General features: G+C 42.6%; 1 protein-coding gene across 1 annotated transcript in view; it reads right to left on the bottom strand.

Annotated features, from left to right (window-relative positions):
- CRISPLD2 (cysteine rich secretory protein LCCL domain containing 2) overlaps positions 1-20,478 on the bottom strand; it is a 32,718-nt gene extending 12,240 nt beyond the window's left edge. The window contains exons 1-8 of the mRNA XM_070952779.1: positions 20,443-20,478; positions 10,677-10,999; positions 6,843-6,961; positions 5,839-5,971; positions 5,557-5,672; positions 3,454-3,554; positions 1,880-2,008; positions 1,128-1,188 (exon numbers count right to left, since the gene is read on the bottom strand). Coding sequence (XP_070808880.1) covers positions 1,128-1,188; positions 1,880-2,008; positions 3,454-3,554; positions 5,557-5,672; positions 5,839-5,971; positions 6,843-6,961; positions 10,677-10,925 — 908 coding nt within the window. The 5' untranslated portion in view covers positions 10,926-10,999; positions 20,443-20,478. The remainder of the gene's footprint in view (positions 1-1,127; positions 1,189-1,879; positions 2,009-3,453; positions 3,555-5,556; positions 5,673-5,838; positions 5,972-6,842; positions 6,962-10,676; positions 11,000-20,442) is intronic.
- Positions 20,479-20,685: the final 207 nt, after the last annotated feature.

The following is a 20,685-nucleotide window of genomic DNA, read 5'->3' as shown; positions in this document are numbered from 1 at the left end:
TGCAAACATTCTCCACCTGGTGCTCACCAAATGTTATGGACCTCAGCATCATTTTAAAGGCCAGACTGAGGAGGATATATCATTCCTGGTGTAGATTTTACCAGCTCTTCCCTTAAGCATTCTCAGCTAATATTTGAATTGGATTCGGTTCATTCAACTGTACTGTAATTAAAAGCATTACGCAGAGGAAGGATGGATGATCCATCTGAGAGAGACAAACATTTGTCAGAGGAGAATGGTGAAAGACTGAAGCTAATATAAGGATGGGTATCCCAAAGGTTTTTTTTTTTCCCCAAAGGCAACTGGACTTTCTTTGTTTTCCTTGAAGACATTTCGCTTCTCACCCAAGAAGCTTCTTCAGTTCTGACTGAATGGTGGAGAATGGAAGGATTTATATTCCTTGCAGTCATCTTCCTTCCATTCTCGGCCATTCAGTCAGAAATGAAGAATCTTCTTCTATGACACGGGTGTCAAACTCAAGGCCCAGGGCCCAGATCCGCTCCACGGAGTGCTTAGATCCAGCCTGTGGTGCCTTTGCCAGCAAAAACGGAGCTTGGGAAAGCCGCATGCTGCCCTCGCGAGCTCCGTTTTCACTGGCAGAGGGTTGCAGAAGGCCGTTGCAGCTGAAAACGGAGCTCAGGAGCCCGTTTTCGCTGGCAGAGCGTTCGGGCCATCACAGCCCCCCCCTCTCCCCAACACGAGTGACATCGAGCTGGCCATGCCAATCCTGACCACACATCCCCCAGCGCCCCCCCCAAGTCAAACACAATCCTGATATGGCCCTCAATGAAATCGAGTTTGACGCCCCTGTTCTATGAGAAGCGAAACATCTTCAAGAAAAACAACGGAAAGTCCAGTTTCCTTTGGGATAACCATGACTTGGATGACTGAGAATCTCCATAGACATAAGGATGGGTAGCTAGAACGGGCAAGGAATCATTTCTAGGTCCTTGTTGGAGACAGTCTGAAGCTCCTCTTTTTCTTCAAGAGTTGGAGCTTACGTGAAAAGACTCGAATGGACTGGTTTCTACATGATTTTTGGATTTATAGGCCATCAGAAGGGAACGTTGTGTTTGAACATCGCCACAGGTCAAAGGGTAAAAAGAAAGAAAATAAATGTGGAGCACCTGTTACATGTGGATCCTCGACACGTGTCCCTCATTTTGGTGTCACACTTGATCACTTGAGCTAGAATAATGAGAAGATACACAGCTATGAGAGAAACACTATAACCAACAGGATCAGCCCTTAAGTAACATTGAGTACAAGCCTGTAATGTCACCCAAGGAGAAAGCGTGGTACAACGAATAATTAAATGTAGAGAACATAAAGCTATGGATGATTTATCCAAAGATATTCCCCAATTTTTGAGATACCTATAAAGCTCATAGTAATATAGTGACATTATAGCTTTGTGACGGTAATTATAACTTCCAGTTATTTTTCTGTTTAGAAAATTCAGATCTTGGAATATAGGGTGAGATCTTCCTTCCTTCCTTAGAAGTTTCCAGATTGATATCAAATCCATCCAGATGAATTTCTGGCATTTTCTACAACGTGTGTTTACACTAGTAAACTGAGTTGGCCTATCAATTTATCTAACCCATGTTTATCTCCTCAGCAACTTTAAGATGGGTGGACTTCCACTCCCAGAATTGGCTGGGGAATTCTGGGAATTGAAGTCCACCCGTCTTAAAAGTTGCCAAACTTAAAACACACTTGATCTAAGGCATGCATTTAACCACGGAAATCCCCAACCCAATTTTTACCAAATAGTCCAATGCTTGCTGCATTTTCTCCTACTTAGCCAAGCAGCGAGGTATCCCCGAATTATCATCTGCAAACTCCCAAATGCTGGAAAATAGAAATACTTTCTTACTCATGTAGGTCAGCTCCGTCGGTTTCTTTTCCTTTGTAGGTTTTACAGTTTTGGGCTGTATTCTGTCAGGAACCTTTTGTAACTCCACTTCATTTGCCCCATCCGTCTCAGGTTTTTCGACTACTTTCTCTTTGGTTAGCGAGGGAAAAAGAGCTGTGTGTTACTACTATTCAACGCCATTAGCAAAGAAGACAGGTACTAGGAGTTAAGAATCATTCTTGGGATTTTTGTTTAAACCAGGGGTCTCCAAACTTGGCAACTTTAAGACTTGTGGACTTCAGCTCCCAGAATTCCTCAGCCATCAAAGCAAAGCTGGCTGAGGAATTCTGGGAGTTGAAGTCCACAAGTCTTAAAGTTGCCAAGGTTGGAGACTCCTGGTTTAAGGAGATTCAGTGATTTTGTCCCCTAATTTCATTTATAGTTGAAACCTGCTCATCCCAAATAAATAAGTGTGAAACAAAGGCATCCATGTGGGCAGAGAAGGGAGGAAGATGTGTCAAAAAAAAAGTCAAGATGGCACCCTACTCATAAGGTTGCAACTGCTATCTTGAGTTTTTAGTCACCTATCGACGCCTTAGACAAATCAGGAAACGTTCAATTTGGGTTTTCAGGAAGAAGGACTCTAAAAACTGAACGTATTGTGGAGAATTAGCATGGTAGATCTATCTTGATCAGCATTTGAGCAGGAGGTTTACATTAAGCTAACATGAATCTTAACTAGGAAGAGATGAAATGGCTTTCTAATAGAATATGCCACCCAAATTTATACTGGGGCAAATTGTTCCTTTCCTATCTTAACAACTTTCTTCTTTTCTTCTGCAAAAGAGGCTCCAGACCCTACTTTCTACCCTACTTTCAGCCTGCTGTATAATTTCTTGGGAATTTCAGGAATTCGCATTGGGCTGCCTTGATTGCTGGAAGAAGCAGAAAATGCTACTCCTGGTGTTTGCTGTGAGATCTATATTTCTATTAATTTGCAATCAACTAAAATGCCCATATCTTAGTCTGGAAAGCTCCAGAGAAGGAGTTTCCTCTTCTGTCCTCCTGTGATGCAAACCTTCTTCAGGTGGTCCATCTATACAGCTAGGGATGTCCACCGAATCCAACCATTTACTCAGAATGACTCAACAAGCATTGCATCATCACAACACAAGATGCACCCATGCAAGGTTGCAACCCAACTCAAAACAAGCAGAACAAAGGTAAAGGTTCCCCTCGCACATATGTGCTAATCGTTCCTGACTCTCGGGGGCAGTGCTCATCTCCGTTTCAAAGCCAAAGAGCCAACACTGTCCAAAAACATCTCCGTGGTCATGTGGCCAGCATGGCTAAATGCCAAAGGCGCACAGAACGCTGTTACCTTCCCATCAAAGTGGTCCCTATTTTTCTACTGGCATTTTTATGTGCTTTCGGACTGCTAGGTTGGCAGAAGCTGGGACAAATAATGGGAGCTCACTCCGTTACACGGCACTAGAGATTTGAACTGCCGAACTGCCAACCTTTCTGATCAACAAGCTCAGCATCTTAGCCACTGAGCACCAGGGTCAATGTTTGCCCACTACTAGATCACATACCTTTATGACAGAGGTTAGCCTGACACCCTCCTCCATAGCTAGGTGGGCATTCAGAACAGGATCTGCCATTTTTATAGGGGGCTTCTCCAATCCAGTTGCCTCTGAAAAATTAACACAGAACATTCCTTGTTATCTTCTTTCATCCTGTGTTAGGCTCGCAGCCTACAAAATCATCTCTGGGGACTGTTTTAGGCCTGGTGCCTGACTTGTTATGTTCTCAAGACCTCTGATCCATGAAAAAAAATATAACGTTCGCACTGTGGCTATGCTTTGATAGATTACTGTTAATATGGGAACATTCTGCCTCAAAAGTATAGGTCAGGGGCATTCTGATGAGAACTTTGGCAGATGAAAGCACCAAAGTTATGCCTCAAAACCAACCAGGCATTAGCCTTCACACCAGTTCCCCAAAACCATTATTCAAGGCCGCTCCGATTTCTTTCTCCCAAATCCCTTTGGGTGGGTAGGACACCCATCTGAATGCTCAAAGTTCTTTTTTGGTCAATGACTTCTTCCAGCTGAGAGTGACTCCCAGGTGTCTTCCAAGAGATGAATAAATATTAGCTCTTGTGTATGACTGAGAAACTTTGGCAGCATCTGGGAACATTAGCTTCACGTAGTGCTTGCCACATGCTAAGCTCTCATCTTTAACAGGCAGAAGTCACTCGACACTTCATCTGTCTTTTCAAGATTGAAAGGAACTTTGTCCCTGACCCATCAGGGACCCGTCTGTTGTCCAAACATCTCAACCAGGAAAAGCAACCATTTTGATACAAGCATTCAAAATACCAGTGGTTAAGCAAAACTGGCTAAAATTTTAAATCCAAAGAACCTAGAAATATGCTTTGTCGTGTTGGAATTTCTCCAACCAGTCTTGATATTCTAATATTTTGGGCACATCCCATGATCTAAACTTTAAGGTTGTGGTCATCCAACACGTGAAGCTAGGATAAAAAGGGTTTGTGGTGCAATGTGTCGTGGGAACCTAACTAATGTCTTAACAAGACATTATTGCTTAGTGCATTGTAAGCTGCCCTGAGTCTCCGGAGAAGGGCGGCATATAAATCAAATTAAAAAAAAAACAAAACAAGTCATGTGAATATCTTAAACTACCATGTTAAACCACACCATGGAATCTTGGCTTGGGTTTGCATATTATGGTACGCAACAGTTGTGCTGGGTGCATCAAGAAGAGGTCTTGGGAAATGTTGACTCACCAGACATCTTCTTCATGACCAGTTTTTCTTGTTACCTTCTGGAAGGAGGCTTTGTGGTATCCAAAGCACAACATCCAGATTTAGTCACAGTTTTGTTCCATATAGCCAAGGTGGTGCAGTGGTTAGAGTGCTGTACTGTATGGGTAGATATATACCTTCTTTTGAAGGTATTTCTTTTGAAAGAAATTAGAACTGCAGAAAAAACAATGGCTACCAACCTGCCTTCCATTGATGACCTCTTTACTCCATGAGTCAAAAAGAGGGCTGTGAAAATATCTACAGACCCCTCGCATCCTGGACATAAATTTGTTTCAACTTCTACCCTCAAAACGACGCTATAGAGCACTGCACATCAGAACAACTAGACACAAGGACAGTTTCTTCCCAAACGCTATCACTCTGCTAAACAAATAATTCCCTCAACACTGTCAAATAATTTACTAAGACCGTATTACTATTATTCTTCTCTTCCTTACTAGTATCTATCTATCTCTTCCCACTTATTACTATAACCATGCTGCTTGTATCTTTCAATTTATATTGTTTTTATTTGTTTTCTAGTACGACTTGATAGTTTATTAGTAGCCTTGACTATCACTAAGTGTTGTATCTTTTTATTCTTGATGAATGTATTTTATTCTCCTTATGTACACTGAGAATATATGCACCAAAGACAAATTCCTCTGTGTGTCTGATCACACTTGGCCAATAAAGAATTCTATTCTATTGAGAGCAGGCAACAGAATTTCACTTGTAATGGGTGCCAGTGTGCTCCCAGCAAAAGAAAATGACAATAAAGGTTATCTTATCTATCTCATTATTTGGCTACACTTTTAACACAAAGCCACAGAGACTGTTCTCCTGTCTCCCCACCCTGTAGCCTTACTTGGGGGAATAGTTGCAGACCAAATACACCGCATTTTCCCACACTTCTCCCCACACGTCCATCCTCTTGCAGACATTAATGGCGCAGCCGATTTTGTTGGTTGTAGCCCAGACCAGCTGGAAAGAAACACAAGAAGCAAATCGGTTGAAAGAAATTACCCGGGCTCAATTCGTCTTGCGCTTCAACATATTTTCATAGCTCTGCCCGCCTGAGTGGCAAGCTTGAGGTGGGAGAGGAAAGCCATCAGTTCTAAGACTCCATTTCAGCCGCTGGAGGCCTTACCTGTGTGTAATGTGTACACATGGGTCCTGTACATCTGTCGGGACACCAAGGGTTGCATTCGTGGGGATATGGGTAGGTGTAATCTTTTACTTCGTCGTACCAAGACTGGACGTGGAAACTCGGAGAACGATACCTAAGGAAAAAAAATGGGAAGAGGTTCTAGTGTAACAAAGAAGACCATCAACCAGCTCTTTGCCCAGGGTGCCTAGCCAGCTATAAACCAGGGGTGGGCTGCTCGGGGTTCGTAGGGGTTTGGGAGAACCTCTAGTTAGATTCTGTGCAGTTCGGAGAGCCCCCAAATCCCACTCCTGGCTGGCCCTGCCCACCCCTCCCCTCCCCTCCCAGGAGTCCCCATGTGGCCCATTTTGGATGCAGGTAAGTGCAGGGTGCACACAGAGGCTTGGGGAGGGTGAAAAACAGGCCTACCAGAAGTTTGGGAAATGGACCTGTTTCTGGCCTCCAGAGAGCTTCTGGAGCCTGAAGAGGCTGTTTTTGCTCTCCTGGTGGCTCAAGGAAAGCCTTCAGAGCCCAGGGAGGGCAAAAACACCTCCCCCATCATGGTGCAGGAGGCCGACTAAGCCACACCCACCATGACCAGGCTCACTCAGAAACTGGGCAGAGAACCCCTTACTAAAATTTTTGAAGCCCACCCCTGCTACAAACACATAAGCTTCTGTATAAATGAGTATGTGTGTATGTGTGAAGGTGCATACCCAGATGCATTGTTTGTGTTTCAACATCAAGATGAATGTGGAAGTCATAAAAATGGACTGAAAACAGGTACTGAAACCAAGCCAAACATTCAGCTAAGACCAGGTTGCCAGCCAGTTCTTCCCATTAGGAACTAGCAAAAACACACGACTGCATAAAAGAAAGCATACATTCTTATGATTACAGCAGGGCAGGCTGAAATGTTCAACCAGGATTATGTCAAGTACATTCCACTGGTCAAACATACACATACCATCTCAAGATTTGTAGCTTGCTGGAGCCTGCAGGCTTACCTTCCCCAGTGAACAGCCAAATTCTGGCCGATGGATGGGAGGAGGCTGGCAGGTCCATGATCCCAGATGCATTGGTGAGCCCAAGATTCAGCTGATCTCTCCAGTTCTTCGTCCCATCTCTAAAGAAGACAACAGTAGGAAAAACACTAGTAGGTCAACATATCTAACGTCAACATATCTAACGTCAAAGTATGAAGGCTATTGCTTAACGCATTGTAAGCCGCCCTGAGTCTCCGGAGAAGGGCGGCATATAAATCAAATTAAAAAAAAAAAAAAACATCTCAGATGTGTGGACTTCAACTCCCAGAATTCTCCAACCAGCCTATGCAGACTGAGGGATTTGGGGAGTTGAAGTTTCCACATCTTAGAGTTCCCTGGGGAATTCTGGGAGTTGAAGCCTGCACATTTTAAAGTTGCCAAGGTTGAGAAACATTGCTCCCACATGTACATAAAATTAGTAATAAAACGTGCAACTCCGTGTTTAGCAGGGTGTTAAATTTAAAACAGGCCTTGCTGGATCAAAGTTGTTGACTTGTTTCTTGGCAGACTTTGAACTCAACATGGCTTTTCTTATCCAGAGCATGACAGTGAAAGATTTTTCTCGCACATTCTTTAAATTAGCTGAAATTCAGACTGGAAATATGGGGGCTATAATTAGCCAATTTTCTGCAAAGAGCAGTTCTTGGGGCTTACAGCCTTCAAAGGAGTGGCGAATCCCCCCAACACTTTGAAACAGAAAAGACTTAAAACTTTCTGCAGGCTGGGATTGCTAAACTCTGCTAGATAGATATGAACGCACTTATTTTATTTATTTGTGAGTTGATTAGGCTCATATGCTGTTCCAATTGCTGACAACTTTTATGAAGGGGGGATTATGAACCAGCCGCAGGACAGTCTACGTACAGCTGGTTTTTCAGCTAAATCTTTAGGAGTTCTTTTTATATTCTGTAGGATCTCCAGCAGAAGGAAAGAAAAACCACACACATGAGGTCAGGCTACCGAGCAAAGCCAAACACGAAGAACTAACTAGGCGGGACAAGTAAATAGACACTAACCTGAAGAGTCCTTGGCTGTAGAGCAGAGCTGGAGGGGTCACAAATGCCAAGAAAAATACATTTATTTGGCCTCCACACTCATGTTGACTTTCCTAAAAGCAGCGAGATTGTTCCTGGTCTTACAAAAGATGGAACAAGCGCTGCTCAGGAGGGAAATGGGTGCCGTCGGCCTACACAGGGGTTGTAAGAAGGGGTAGTTTTGGAATTCTTGTCTCAGGAGATGGAGGCACCAAGCGGACTTTCAAAACACAAGGACATACATTTTTGCTCACTTCTTTTCCTAGTATCAGAAGGTTGAGTGGGGAAGCTGGGTCTTCCTGGACAATAATCCTAGCTCATCAAGGATTATGTCGTAACTCATTAAAAAAAACAATCGAGGAATCCCCAACGATTAAGAACCATCAACCCAATGTTAAGACATATTAGACTGCAATAAAGAACGGCATCACTCTGAATTGGCTTTGCACTACTGTAAGTATTGTATTGTAAAGCCAATTCAGAGTGAGGTCATTCTTTTTTCTGGAGTCCTTGTGAATAAGTAAACTTGTTCCTTCTGTAAAAAAAAAAATCCCTCCCCGATCAACTTCTGAAAGTACTTTTGCTACTACAGTGAAAGCTTCTACATATGCTAGGTGAGGAATTCTGGGAGTTGAAGTCCATGCAACTTCAAGTTACCAAGGTTGAGAATACTGGCCTAAATTCATTTAAGGTCCTACATCCCAAAGATAGACTATCAACTTCACTTCTTTGGTTCAGCCCTTGGATAGCTATAAAGTTCCTTGCTTAAGATTTTGAATTACTAGAATAATTGGATCCAATCGTTTGACTCATAGCAAGCCATATATCAATGCAGGCGGGTATAATCAATCTTAGCTCTGTGGGATCCTGCCTTTATATTTAGAATGGATCTGGTATCTTGTACAGGCAGAGAAAACATTCTGTTCTTTCCTTATACACACATACACACCCGCTCAATCTCACATTTAATGGACAGTTGGCTTTGCATGAAATCATCTTTAATTCATATTTATTGGCGTCTGGAGAAGTGGGCCTACGTCAGAAGAATGTTCCATCAAAAGCCTTTGCATGGTCACATAAACATGTGAAAATCTTTGTTTTTCTTTTAAAAAAAAAGTCACTAGGAACAACACACACACAAACTTCTGAGAAAGGGTTCCTGCATTCTTCTCTTGCTGACAAACCTAGAATGATAAATAGCAAATGACTGGGAATACTTTGAAGCTAGAAATGTGTGATTTATTTATTTATTTTCTCTCTCCCTCTGTCTCTCTCTCTCTCTTTCTCTCTCTCTCTCTCTCTCTCAGCCTCTAGATTTTTAAGTTGCTATTTGTAAAGAAAGGAGCTCTTTTTATAGTAAAATGTTCTCCGTACGTTTGCCATTTTTCCATTCCCAATTCTCACAAGAGAAGCCTGAGAAAGAGGGGTCAGCATCATCTCACAGGGTTGGTTAACTGGACGAGGATGAAGAAATGAAAAATAGAAACGTATAATACTGCAGAAGCCATGTTTCTCAACTTTAGCAACTTTTAAGATGGGTGGACTTCAACTCCCAGAATGCAACTGTGAACAAAATATAGACATTAGGGTTCTTTTCCTAAGGAGCAACGTTGAGCGTTTAAGCCTAGAAAGGGCTGTTTTTGGATTGACCCTTCCAACAGATGATTCCTTTCTCATTGAAACGACTCAAGAAACTACCATCTGAGTTTAGGATTTTAGGCAAGGCTTAGAGGAAAGATTTCTTGCTCTGGAATTTGGGATGAGTAAGTGTCCTCAAAGGAGGGTGGAACAAGGTTAAAGTCTAGGCTACGTTGATAGATGGAATGGCATGGCATGATTCACAAGTGCCTCTTCTTGAGAATTCTCTTCTTCTCACAGATGGAAGGACCCAGAATGCTATATGGGGCTGTCCTAAAAGAGTTACTCACCAGAAACTAACTAACTGTCTGTCTGTCTGTCTGTCTGTCTGTCTGTCTGTCTGTCTGTCTGTCATCCATCCATCCATCCATATCTATCTATCTATCTATCTATCTATCTATCTATCTATCTATCTATCTATCTATCTATCTATCTATCTATCTATCTATCCAGTGGTGGGATTTAACAACCGGTTCTCTGCCCTAATGATTTCTTCCAACAACCAGTTTGCCAAACTGCTCAGAAACTTAACAACCGGTTCTCCCGAAGTGGTGCGAACTGGCTGAATCCCACCACTGTATCTATCTATCTATCTATCTATCTATCTATCTATCTATCTATCTATCTATCTATCATCTACAGTATCTATCATCTATCTATCATCTATCTCTCTACCTTCCTTTCACACTCTCTCTCTTTCTCACACACACACACACCTATTTATTTATCATCTACTTCTCTACCTTCCTCTCTCTCTACCTAATCTATCTAGTCTGTCTGTCTATCATCTATCAATCTATATTTATCTATCTGCTCTCCATCTGTGTGCTGTCTTGCTGTCTATTTTCCACCTAATTTATTATACTGTTAGCTGTTGAGGTGTTCTGTTAGTTTACAATAAAATTAAACAAAAAACAGAGATATTGAAACCAAATAGATAGAATGATTAGAAAAGAATAAAAATCTATGATTAAAGCTTGGGTGCTCTCATCCCCAATACAGCATGCTAACTTCATCTGCATTTCTCTTTCTTGTTCCATCCAATTTTACCAAAATGCTGCACAGAATCAGTATATCACCGATTGGCTATGGATTGATGCACATTCTTCAATTTTGAACTCACCATGTATTCCATGTTGGATGCTGAAGGATAGACTTCCCCTCTCAATTTATTATGAAGCATCAGGATTTCGTTTTGGTCATTTTTGGAAATTGATCTCTTGGCCCTTGAGTGCGGTTGCCCATCTTGGTATCGATTAAGGAGGTTTTCCAAGTGGGTGGCATTGGGCAAGAAGAAACAGTGGATGCCATGAGTTAGGAAGAGGAGGAGGGATGGCGTGATGAGCCAAGGAACGGTAGGACTCTTAGCCATTTTCTGCTTGGTGGGAATGAGAGGTGTGCAAACAATACTCTTCCAAGGGAACACTTCAGCAGTATTCTATAGACCTATAATACAAAAATGGGGGGAAATATTATTTTGAGTCCAACAATGAGCAAGCTTTCCAACTTATGAATCAGGGGTGAAATTCAGCAGGTTCTGACAGATTCTGGAGAACCAGTAGCGGAAATTTTGAGCAGTTCGGAGAACTGGTAGCAGATATTTTGAGTAGTTAGGAGAACCAGCAAATACCACCTCTGGCTGGCCCCAAAGTGGGGTGGGAATGGAGATTTTGCAATATACTTCCCCCAGGAGTGGGGAGGGAATGGGGATTTTGCAGTATCCTTTCCCTGGAATGGGGTGGAAATGGGGATTTTGCAGTATGCTTCCCCTGCCATGCCCACCAAGCCACGCCCACAGAACCAATAGTAAAAAAAAAATTGGATTTCACCACTGCTATGAATGGTGTTCCTTCAAGTTGTTTGTTTCCTGTTCTCTACTCATTCAAACAAAAAGCTTAGGACAGGGACAGGGACTTACCTTTACTACCAGTTCGCAATGGGGCCGTGCACATGCTCTTCTGTACATGCGCAGAAGTGTCTGGTCCGAACTGGGGGCAACCCACCACTGAACAGGGGGGTCTAATTTTAAGACTTGTGGACTTCAACTCCTAGAATTCCTCAGCTAGGAATTCTGGAGGCTGAAGTCCACAAGTCTTAAAGTTGCCAAGTTTGAAGAACCTTCTCTTAGAATACTGTATTTCAGGAAGATGAACCTGTTGCTCTATGTCTCTGGGCCAGTAAGACAAGAGATAGGTAGAAGATTCCTTCTTGAACAAAAATGAAACGTTTACCTGCATAATACATTTCACAGGTGAGTGGGGAAGAAAGAACAGAATGGTCTAATACAGAGCTTCCTAAACTAAGGTAAATTATACCCCAAACTGGATAAAAAGTAGTTAGCAACAACCCAACCCAATTTCAACAGGGGCATTTAAATTGATACAAAAGGGATTTACCTACATTGGGTAAAAAGGACTTTCTGATAAGCGATTTGAGGTAATGTTTGGGAAGCACCCGAAAGGAGGAGGACAAGTTAGGTCTATATACTCAGTTTAAGATCTTGAATAATCTTAATCTCAAGATTGTTGGTTTGCAAGCAGCCACCCACTGGAGGACGAGCTTGCTAAATACTACCGTGTCCCCAGAATCTAATTAATGGCACCTTGGACCTTTCCAAATAGAAGTTAGAAGAGGTCAACTATGAGCTGTGAGCTGTGTCTTTTTGGCAGCAAAGGAGAACAGAAGTTTTGCCAGTTCCCGGGGATCTCCGGCTGCATAAGCAAGATGTCACCAGAAATTTCAAAATTGGTGAGAGTCCCATCCGAAGAGGGTGCGTCACAGCTCTCTGCACAAGTTTATTTATAGGCTCCTTTGTCTAAGAAAAGGAAAGGAAAGGAAAAGAGAAAAGAAAAGAAAAGAAAAGAAAAGAAAAGAAAAGAAAAGAAAAGAAAAGAAAAGAAAAGAAAAGAAAAGAAAAGAAAAGAAAAGAAAAGAAAAGAAGAAAACTCTGCCTTCTGGGCTAAAGTGATGTTGCAGCCCATTTTCCCCTATCTTGTCCCTCTAGGAAGAGCAGAATGGTCTCTAGCCATTCATGGCCATCCAGATGTTTGGCATTTGATTGAAGATGATGGGAGATGAGGTTCCATTTGTCCCCAGTGCAATGGGTGGAACTCATGGAAAATCAGTGGAGATAACACAGAAGTTCTAGCTCAAACATCTTCAAAGCATTCATCCTAGCTCCATTCTTGATGAGGGCTCTACAGTTTTCAGTCCCAAGTCATTCAGCATCCAAAACTATCTCTGATTTCTCCAAAGATTTTCTTCCTCTTCTGCAGAGTGTTCCAGATGTTAGAGATTTCGGGGGTGGCATCTCTGAGCTAATAATTTTTTTTTTTTTTTGAGATATGGTCTAGATTTCTGGTTGGGTTTGGGTTTTCAGACTCATTGCTCTTCAAGAATCAAGCACTAAGGACTCCAAAATTCAACCCTGAGTGACCAGTATCCGCTTCTCTTGGTACCTTGATCTTCATCACTCTACAGCAGATACAGTGGACGCAAAGGGGTGGGGCTCCATTCACATAGACGTGGCCCTCATCTCAGTTTCTTTCTTTCTTTTTTTATAAAGACTCCTTGCCTGCTATCATTCCCCCACCCCCACCCCCTCCAGCCATCAATGCCTCTGCAGCCTTTTCACGTCCTACTTGGAAAAGATGTCTTGGGAATAATTTCATCCTCTTTTAATGAAAGCATGGTTAGTCACTTGGAATGTGGGTGTAAAGGAATATTTTCTAAATCAAGACATGATCAGTCAAGAAAGATGCAGGAGAATGCCAGGAGAATGTGGTCTGGAAGACCAGACTTTCATATTCTCCTCTCAGTGGCCATTTTCCAATGAACATCAGAAACTAACTCCCATCTAGCATTTATGTGCAGTTCATTGAACGTTCTTGGGAAGAGGGGGAAATAAATCGTATTTTCCATCAAGTTGAGTGAGGTGAGTAGAAAACAGCTGTGAAACACTTTGCAGCAGGGTGTTAGTCTCTGTGTTGGGTCCAAGCCAGGAGAAAGATCTACCAAGGATTATAGAAACCAAGTTTAACGGAGAAGATCAACCAATGAATGATCTCATGGAAGGGACTTCCTTTAGAACCATGAATCTCAACCTTGGCCACTTTTAAGACTTGTGGACCTCAAGTCCCAGAATTCCTCAGCCAGTAATGCTTTAGAAGAGGAATGTCCAAGCTTGGCCACTTTTAAGACTTGTGGACTTCAAGACTTCAAGTCCCAGAATTCCCCAACCAGCCAAGACCAAGGATAGACACCCCTACTTTAGAGAAAGATGGCACTTCCCAACCCCTGTTCATGTTCGTAAGAAAACTTCTTAGATTTTGGCTAAGACTCATAAATGTTGTGGTAAACACCCCATCCTTTTGTTGAATCTTCTTTCCTGAACAGAGAATTCAACTTACTTCTACTGTGCAGCAATGAAATGGTGTTTCCTTTCCCTCTCTGCTGGCTGAGAATATTTTGAATATGAAGATAGTTTTGTTTTAAATCTGAGCCTTTCCCAGCTGGCTGGCTATGATCAAGGCTGGCATTTTTGTACATTCAAAGCAAACATTAGCAAGAAACATTTCGTACTAAGCGACGCATTTAAAACAGCAGGAGTTTTTTTTAAAAAAAGAGAGAGAGAGAGAAAAGAAGGTGGAATATTACTCCCGCCCCCCTCCAAGCCCCATTGAGTAAACCTCTTTAAAACTGGTTCCCTTCAAGGGCCTCCTAGCTTCTACACGCTGTGTGGCGACTTTCAGCGTGATTTCCATGGATTGTCTCCAAAATCCAAAAAGTACAGATAAATCGAGGCAGCTGACATTTGATCTTCCCCCAAATTATCCAGCCTGGTTTCTCAAATGATGAATCTTGGGGGCAACTACTGTCTTAATTTTGTTTTTAAAAAGAAAATCTCTCTCTCTCTCTCCCTCTCTCTCTTTTTCCTCCCTCCCTCCCTCCTCCCTCCCCCTCTCCCTCTCTTTTGTTCTTGTAAACTCTCCTCCTCTTGATCTCTTCAGCCCTTCCCACCCACTCAGCTCCTGCCCAGCAAGAGGCAAATTTGCTGCGGCTAACCTCAAGCCGCTCCATTGGTAGACAGTCTGACCCACTTTGGGGAACAATTCTGACTTTCAGAGTTAGGGGGCTTATAAATAGATGCTCTTCTGCCAGGCACCCACAAGGCTGCCCTGTAGTCTAATCTGCTCACAAGCGTCCTGCTTTTACAGCGTTTACACATACACACACACAATATATATATATATATGTCTATGCACAAGCACGTACGTATGCACACACTATATATGTGTATGTGTGTATGTAAATGTATATGTATGATTCAGTGGTGGGTTTCACTTATCTTTGCTACCGGTTCGCACGCGAGTGCACACACCACTTCTGCACATGTGCAGAGCGTATTTGATGACATCCGGGCAGGGGGGCAGAGCCTCCCGCTACCGCTGCTACTGTTTCGCCCAAACCGGGGCAAACTGATAGCAACCCACCTCTGGTATGTATGTACACACACTATACATATACTCTACACACAGACACACACATACATACATACATACATACATACATACATACATACACTATATATGCAATGTATAAAATCATACATATCATACACAAACACTATATGCATATATACACAAAACATATATTAGCTCTTTCTGTCTTTCTCCTTCTTGTGCTTTCTCTCTCTTTTCTCCCCCTCTCTCTGTTTCTCTCTCTCTAAGGTACACGTGCCTTTGGAAATCAAGTCCTTCATGATTTCTGAGAAGCCCAGAGGGTCCAGAGCCCCCGATATATCAGGGGCAGGTCAGCTGTGTATCTAATGGAGCAAATCCCCAGCAGAGAATTATTTTCCTCTCTCTTTCCCAGTTCAGAGATATTTCCCATCAATGATCCTATCCACTCTGGTGAACGAATGCAAGGACGGAAGAGATCGTCTTAATTTCCCACAATGCTTCAGTGTGATGATAGTGCTATCCTGACAAGGCAGCCCACTGAAACTGCTGGCTAAACCTGTTGGAGATCTGCTAAGGAAGAAACAGTTGAAACTCTTTGGAAAAGAAAACCTTTGGAAAATTGGAAGCCAAATTTTAATTCTTTTCCCTTCCCAGAGGCAGGATCAGTCCCTTTTTGGCATCAAACTCAGGAGAAGGAAAGGTCTCTGACTGAGTGGAAATGCGCTTCCTTCCACCTGCGGATGCCTGCCAGGTGGCCCAATTTCAAGCAACCTTGAAATGGAAACCATTCCAAGTCAAAGCAGAAGACAACCTGCTCTCCACAAATGAGCACTCAGTGGCTAATTTACACAATGCACCAGATGCCGTGTTGAGCAAGGGAGCCATTTGGGCTCCACTAATAAAAATCAGTAGAAGAGGAGTTGTAAACACTGGGGTCAGCCAGGATGACTGCAAGCTTTGTTCTCATCCAGGACCCTGTCACTGTCAGTGGTCAGAACCAGATGTTTTGACCACAAGATGATTTAAATGAAAGGGTGAGATTACTTGCCAAGCAAAGGGTGCTTCGTCAGCCAGGCCCACATTCCTTGGCATAGCCAAGAGTCCAAAGGATCAGAGGATCAAACTGAGGTCACTCTGTGGACTTTTTCATTGTTAGAACCGAAGTATGGGATTCGTTTTGCCTTCGGTCCAGGCAAATTCCTCCCCTGTTGACCTATAGCTCCACTCCTTTCTTATGGTTTGCCCAATCTCCTAGATCAGTGTTCCTCAACCTTGGCAACTTGAAGATATGTAGACTTCAACTCCCAGAATTCTCCAACCACCAAAGTCGAAGTTGAAGAATCTCGAAAACCTGAAGATATGTGGACTTCAACTCCCAGAACTCTCCAGCCAGCCAGAGTTGAAGTCCACACATCTTCAAGTTGCTGAGACTGGGATACACTGCCCTATGTCTTAACAGATTGGCCAACACTTATATTCATCCTCATGTCCAGTTGCTGAATTGGTAATGATGGATGGAATAGTCTTATAAACCATGGCACCTCCAAAGAGGAAGACGACTACCATAGGGTTTGAAGAACTGCAAAAGGTCTTATCTAGCAAAATTTCTCCTGAGCCACACTCCTTAGTTCTCTCTGTCAAGAAAGACTTTGATTTATTGAAACTAAATCTCCTGCCACTGAACTTCATAAGTGAGGCCTTAAGAAGCACGCAGACATATCTGCCTGCCAACTTATTTCAACCTGGCATGGAAGGAACCACTTGCTCTCTTGGCAGCTTATGATAACACCACTAACTAGCTTCAAACTGGGATTTGGAGCACCGCCTTGTATCTCATGATAAAAGAGAGCAGGCACTGAGTGCTGTTGGCTCTCAGATTTGCAGGAATGTCTGTTGTAGAGAAGCTGGAGATTCCAAAGATGCTCTTAGTTTCTGGGTCACTGAGCCCCAGCAGGGTTTCTGTTTTGCCAAATATGTAGCACAATACGGGGTCAGACACCCAATGTATCCAAATGGAGTCCCTATTTGCTGCATCATGTCAAATGCCCTGAATCATAGACAGGGTTGGCTCTAGCATTACAGACATAGTGGGAAGGACGATCTCAAAATCCAGTCATCAGGAGAATGACGTCCCCAGCTTGGCTGTGCTGCTTTCTTTCTTGCCAAGACAGTTCATGACCGTCCAGAAATTCAGGAGATTTGATTGTACCAAATCAGACTGTTGACCCATCGCCCTCAACTCAATCTACTCCAGTCTGTTGGCAGTCCTTCAGATGCATAGGACTGTCGGTTTTATCCCCTTAGATGACATTCTTCTACTCCCATGTGGGACGATTTAGATGGTTCAGTGCACACTAATCTTGAGTCCCAGACAAGGCCAATATTGGTGAATGGAATTGTTGGGTCTTCTGACAAAATCCCTGTTTTGTTTTAGTGAGGGCCCTTGCTGGTAATTCTGCCCCCTGCCAGATTTTTTTCCCCCATTTTCTTCTGCAAGGAAGAACATTCAGAAATGAAGAGAAAGTCCTTACTTTCCTCCATTAGGCCCAGAAAAAAGAGGTCAAATGGACAGTGACCATAACCAAAGACAAGGTAGGAATCTCATGTTCAATAGTACTGGAAAACCTACGGCCAGAAAGTTCTCTTGATTTTGCACAGATTGTTTGCAGATTTAAAGATCTCTTTAAAAAAAAAAAAAACTCCAATGAAAGTTTGTTTGATTTGGAATTGGGAAAGATGGACCTTAAGTTCCTTCTGAAGGAACATGCTGCCATCTAGTCCAGCTGCATAAACTTTGTATTTGTTTTGAAGCAGGAGAACGCATTTGCCTCCATCCGGCTCCTGCTACAGATGCTCTCTTAACATCTGGGATTGATCAGCAATCCATGAATTGACAAGGGGGGGGAGCCAAACATGGAGCTCAAGTGGAAAACTAATCAAGAAGGTCAGGACAAAGGGGAAATCCTTGCAGTGGCCAATCAGCGTTGAAGCTCTTTTCCATTCGGAAATCAAAGGAAATCTTGCTTGGAAATGTCATGGTTTGGCCTTCTCTATTTCTCCCGCTCCTCCCCCATGGCAGTAAGTAGGTAACAAGCCTCAAACAACATTTGGGGGTTGGATGGGAGGGATAGAAAATATTTCAGAGAGATTTATTAGCAGATGTGATCATCATTCTTGGTTAGGACAGGCAGAGGAGACAGAACATGCTAAGAAACATAGGATGGGCTCCTTACTCGTGACTCACCAGCAGAGGAAGGGAAAGTGCTCAAGGACACGGCCTGAAGTTGGCCTTCCAAAGGATTCCCACTGAGTTGGCAAAGCCAAAAGGAGATTTTTCTGAAGATTTGTCCACAGTGACTGCAGACAGCAGCAAGTTTGGATGGACAAGAACCTGTCCATCCAAATTTCATTTGTAAGGCTTTCTCCTGACTCTAATCTCATCTAAGCAGGTCAATCTGTTGTCATTAAAGCAATGTACATTTTGGGTCTACGTTGTCCTGAAAATGTTGTGTTTGTGTGTGTGACAGAGATAGAGAAATATTAATTTTGGGAGTTCTAAACTTCTACGTAAAGAGATTGTTAGTTTCCACAGGCTGATAAATATGAAACACTAACGCCGATTTGTCTTCAGTGGTTGTATAACATTGACCCCTTTTTCTAACGTTGGGCTAAATTGTTGGATAAATTGCTCTCAATTTTGAAATTGGTACACAAAGCAAACAACATAGATCCAAAATGTACATTCCTTTAATGACCAACTGATTGACCCTAACCCTAGCCCTTAGATGATCAGGGAGAGAAGAAGATTTTACAAAGGAAATCAGGTTCTTTACCCATCCAAACTCAAGGAGGAATCTACTTGGGGTTGTAGCTTCAGTTTTCCATTAAAATATTTAAATTCTTGGGCAACCTTCTTCTACTTTTCCTTCGCTTCAGATTCTCTCCAACCATAAAATACTTACAAAGGAAAATATTTGTGGCTCACTGTTGATGTTACCTACATCTGCAAGAAAGCAATCAAGCTCAGAGAGCACCAAGGACCTCTCATAAAGTACTCCAACCACTATTTGATGTAAATTGCAATTACTGAGCATATTTGAATCCTATTGAATGGAATAGGCTTTCTATAATAAGTACCTTAGTCTAGGATTAGGCCGATGCAATGAAGAGACAAAGCAAGCAGTGTTTTCCCTAGTTAAAGGAGGAAGATTGGAGAAATTAAAATGATCACGAAGACTGGCAATTCTATATTATGCTCTACAGTCCACTGGGTAAAAATGGCTCCATTCAAAGCAGGCAAAGATCTGGTTCTTGTTCTGTTCTAACTTGATACTTGTGAATAAAACCACCACACTCTTTCTGACTGGCTCAAGATAGATCCACAAAAGATGCTTCACCCGTTGACTCAATTCACCTATTTTCTGGGTGTGCCCTGCTAATCAGAAAGTAAGCAAACACATCGGCTTTGCACCCGCCAAGCCCAATGAAAACAACCTGAAGCAAAGCTGAAATAAACTGGAAGTTGTGTGGATGCAGAGCCTGGCTTTGTACTGGACCTCATTAAGCAAGCTGCAGTTCAGCTATAGAGCTGCTGCCCCGGGGAAAGAGAAGTTCTGCATCCTGTCGACATCCTCCTTTAAAGCAAGTAGTATGCTCCTGAATCTTTGGTATGATTTTAAAATGTGAAATTTGGTCAGGTGGCTTCTATCCACAAACCTTGCCTTGTCTGCTTTGTCTCCTAAGAGAAAGAGAAAGAAAGGAAGGAAGGAAGGAAGGAAGGAAGGAAGGAAGGAAGAAAGAAAGAAAGAAAGAAAGAAAGAAAGAAAGAAAGAAAGAAAGAAAGAAAGAAAGAAAGAAAGAAAGAAAGAAAGAAAGAGTAAGGGAGGGAGGGAGGGAGGGAGGGAAGGAAGGAAGGAAGGAAAAGAAAGGATATGAGGAGGGAGGGAGAGAAGGAAAAGGAGTAGGCAAGTAAATAAGGAAAAGGAAAGGAGGGAGGGAGGAGAGAGAAAAAGAAAGGAAGGAAAGATAGAAAGAGAGAGAGAGAGAGAGAGAGAGAAAGGGGAGAGAGTGAAGGAAGGAAGGAAAAGAAAGGATAGGGAGAGAGAGAAGGAAAAGAAATTTGTAAGTAAATAAGGAAAAGGAAAGGAGTGGAGAGAGAGAGAGAGAAGGAAGGAAGGAAGGAAGAAAGAAAGAAAGAAAGAAAGAAAGAAAGAAAGAAAGAAAGAAAGAAAGAAAGAAAGAAAGAAAGAAAGAAAGAAAGAAAGAAAGAAAGAAAGAAAGAAAGAAAGAAAGAAAGAATCTAAAAGCATTCCCCCCAAAGGTTCATCTTTTGCATGTTTATAGGTTAGGAAAAGGCAAATCTTGTTCCAGATAAGTAGCTCCACTGAACTACTACATCCGGCCAGAGGAATCAAACGGTGCGCTCACCTCTGCAAAGAAAGGAAAAACTTGCTTTGATCGGATCCTCGGAATTCTGCTCAGGGCGAAAGAAATGCGCGTCTGCTACTCTGGTCAGCCGGAGAGAAGAGATGGGCGACGGGCGAAAAACCTCCCGGCCGAAGACTGCAGGAGATCGCCGACTCTTCCGCCTTTATATAATCCTCTTTCTTCCCACCCCTTTTTTCATCAGATATCCCTCGAGGCAAGCCAAAGGGGTCGAGGATGCCGAGA

The sequence above is a fragment of the Pituophis catenifer genome, unplaced genomic scaffold (genome assembly GCF_029215685.1).
Source record: "Pituophis catenifer annectens isolate HBS135680 unplaced genomic scaffold, rPitCat1.0.hap2 SCAF_13, whole genome shotgun sequence".
Classification (NCBI taxonomy): Eukaryota; Metazoa; Chordata; class Lepidosauria; order Squamata; family Colubridae; genus Pituophis; species Pituophis catenifer.
The sequence above is the reverse complement of the archived record's forward strand: the minus strand, read 5'-3'. Positions and strand labels throughout refer to the sequence as shown.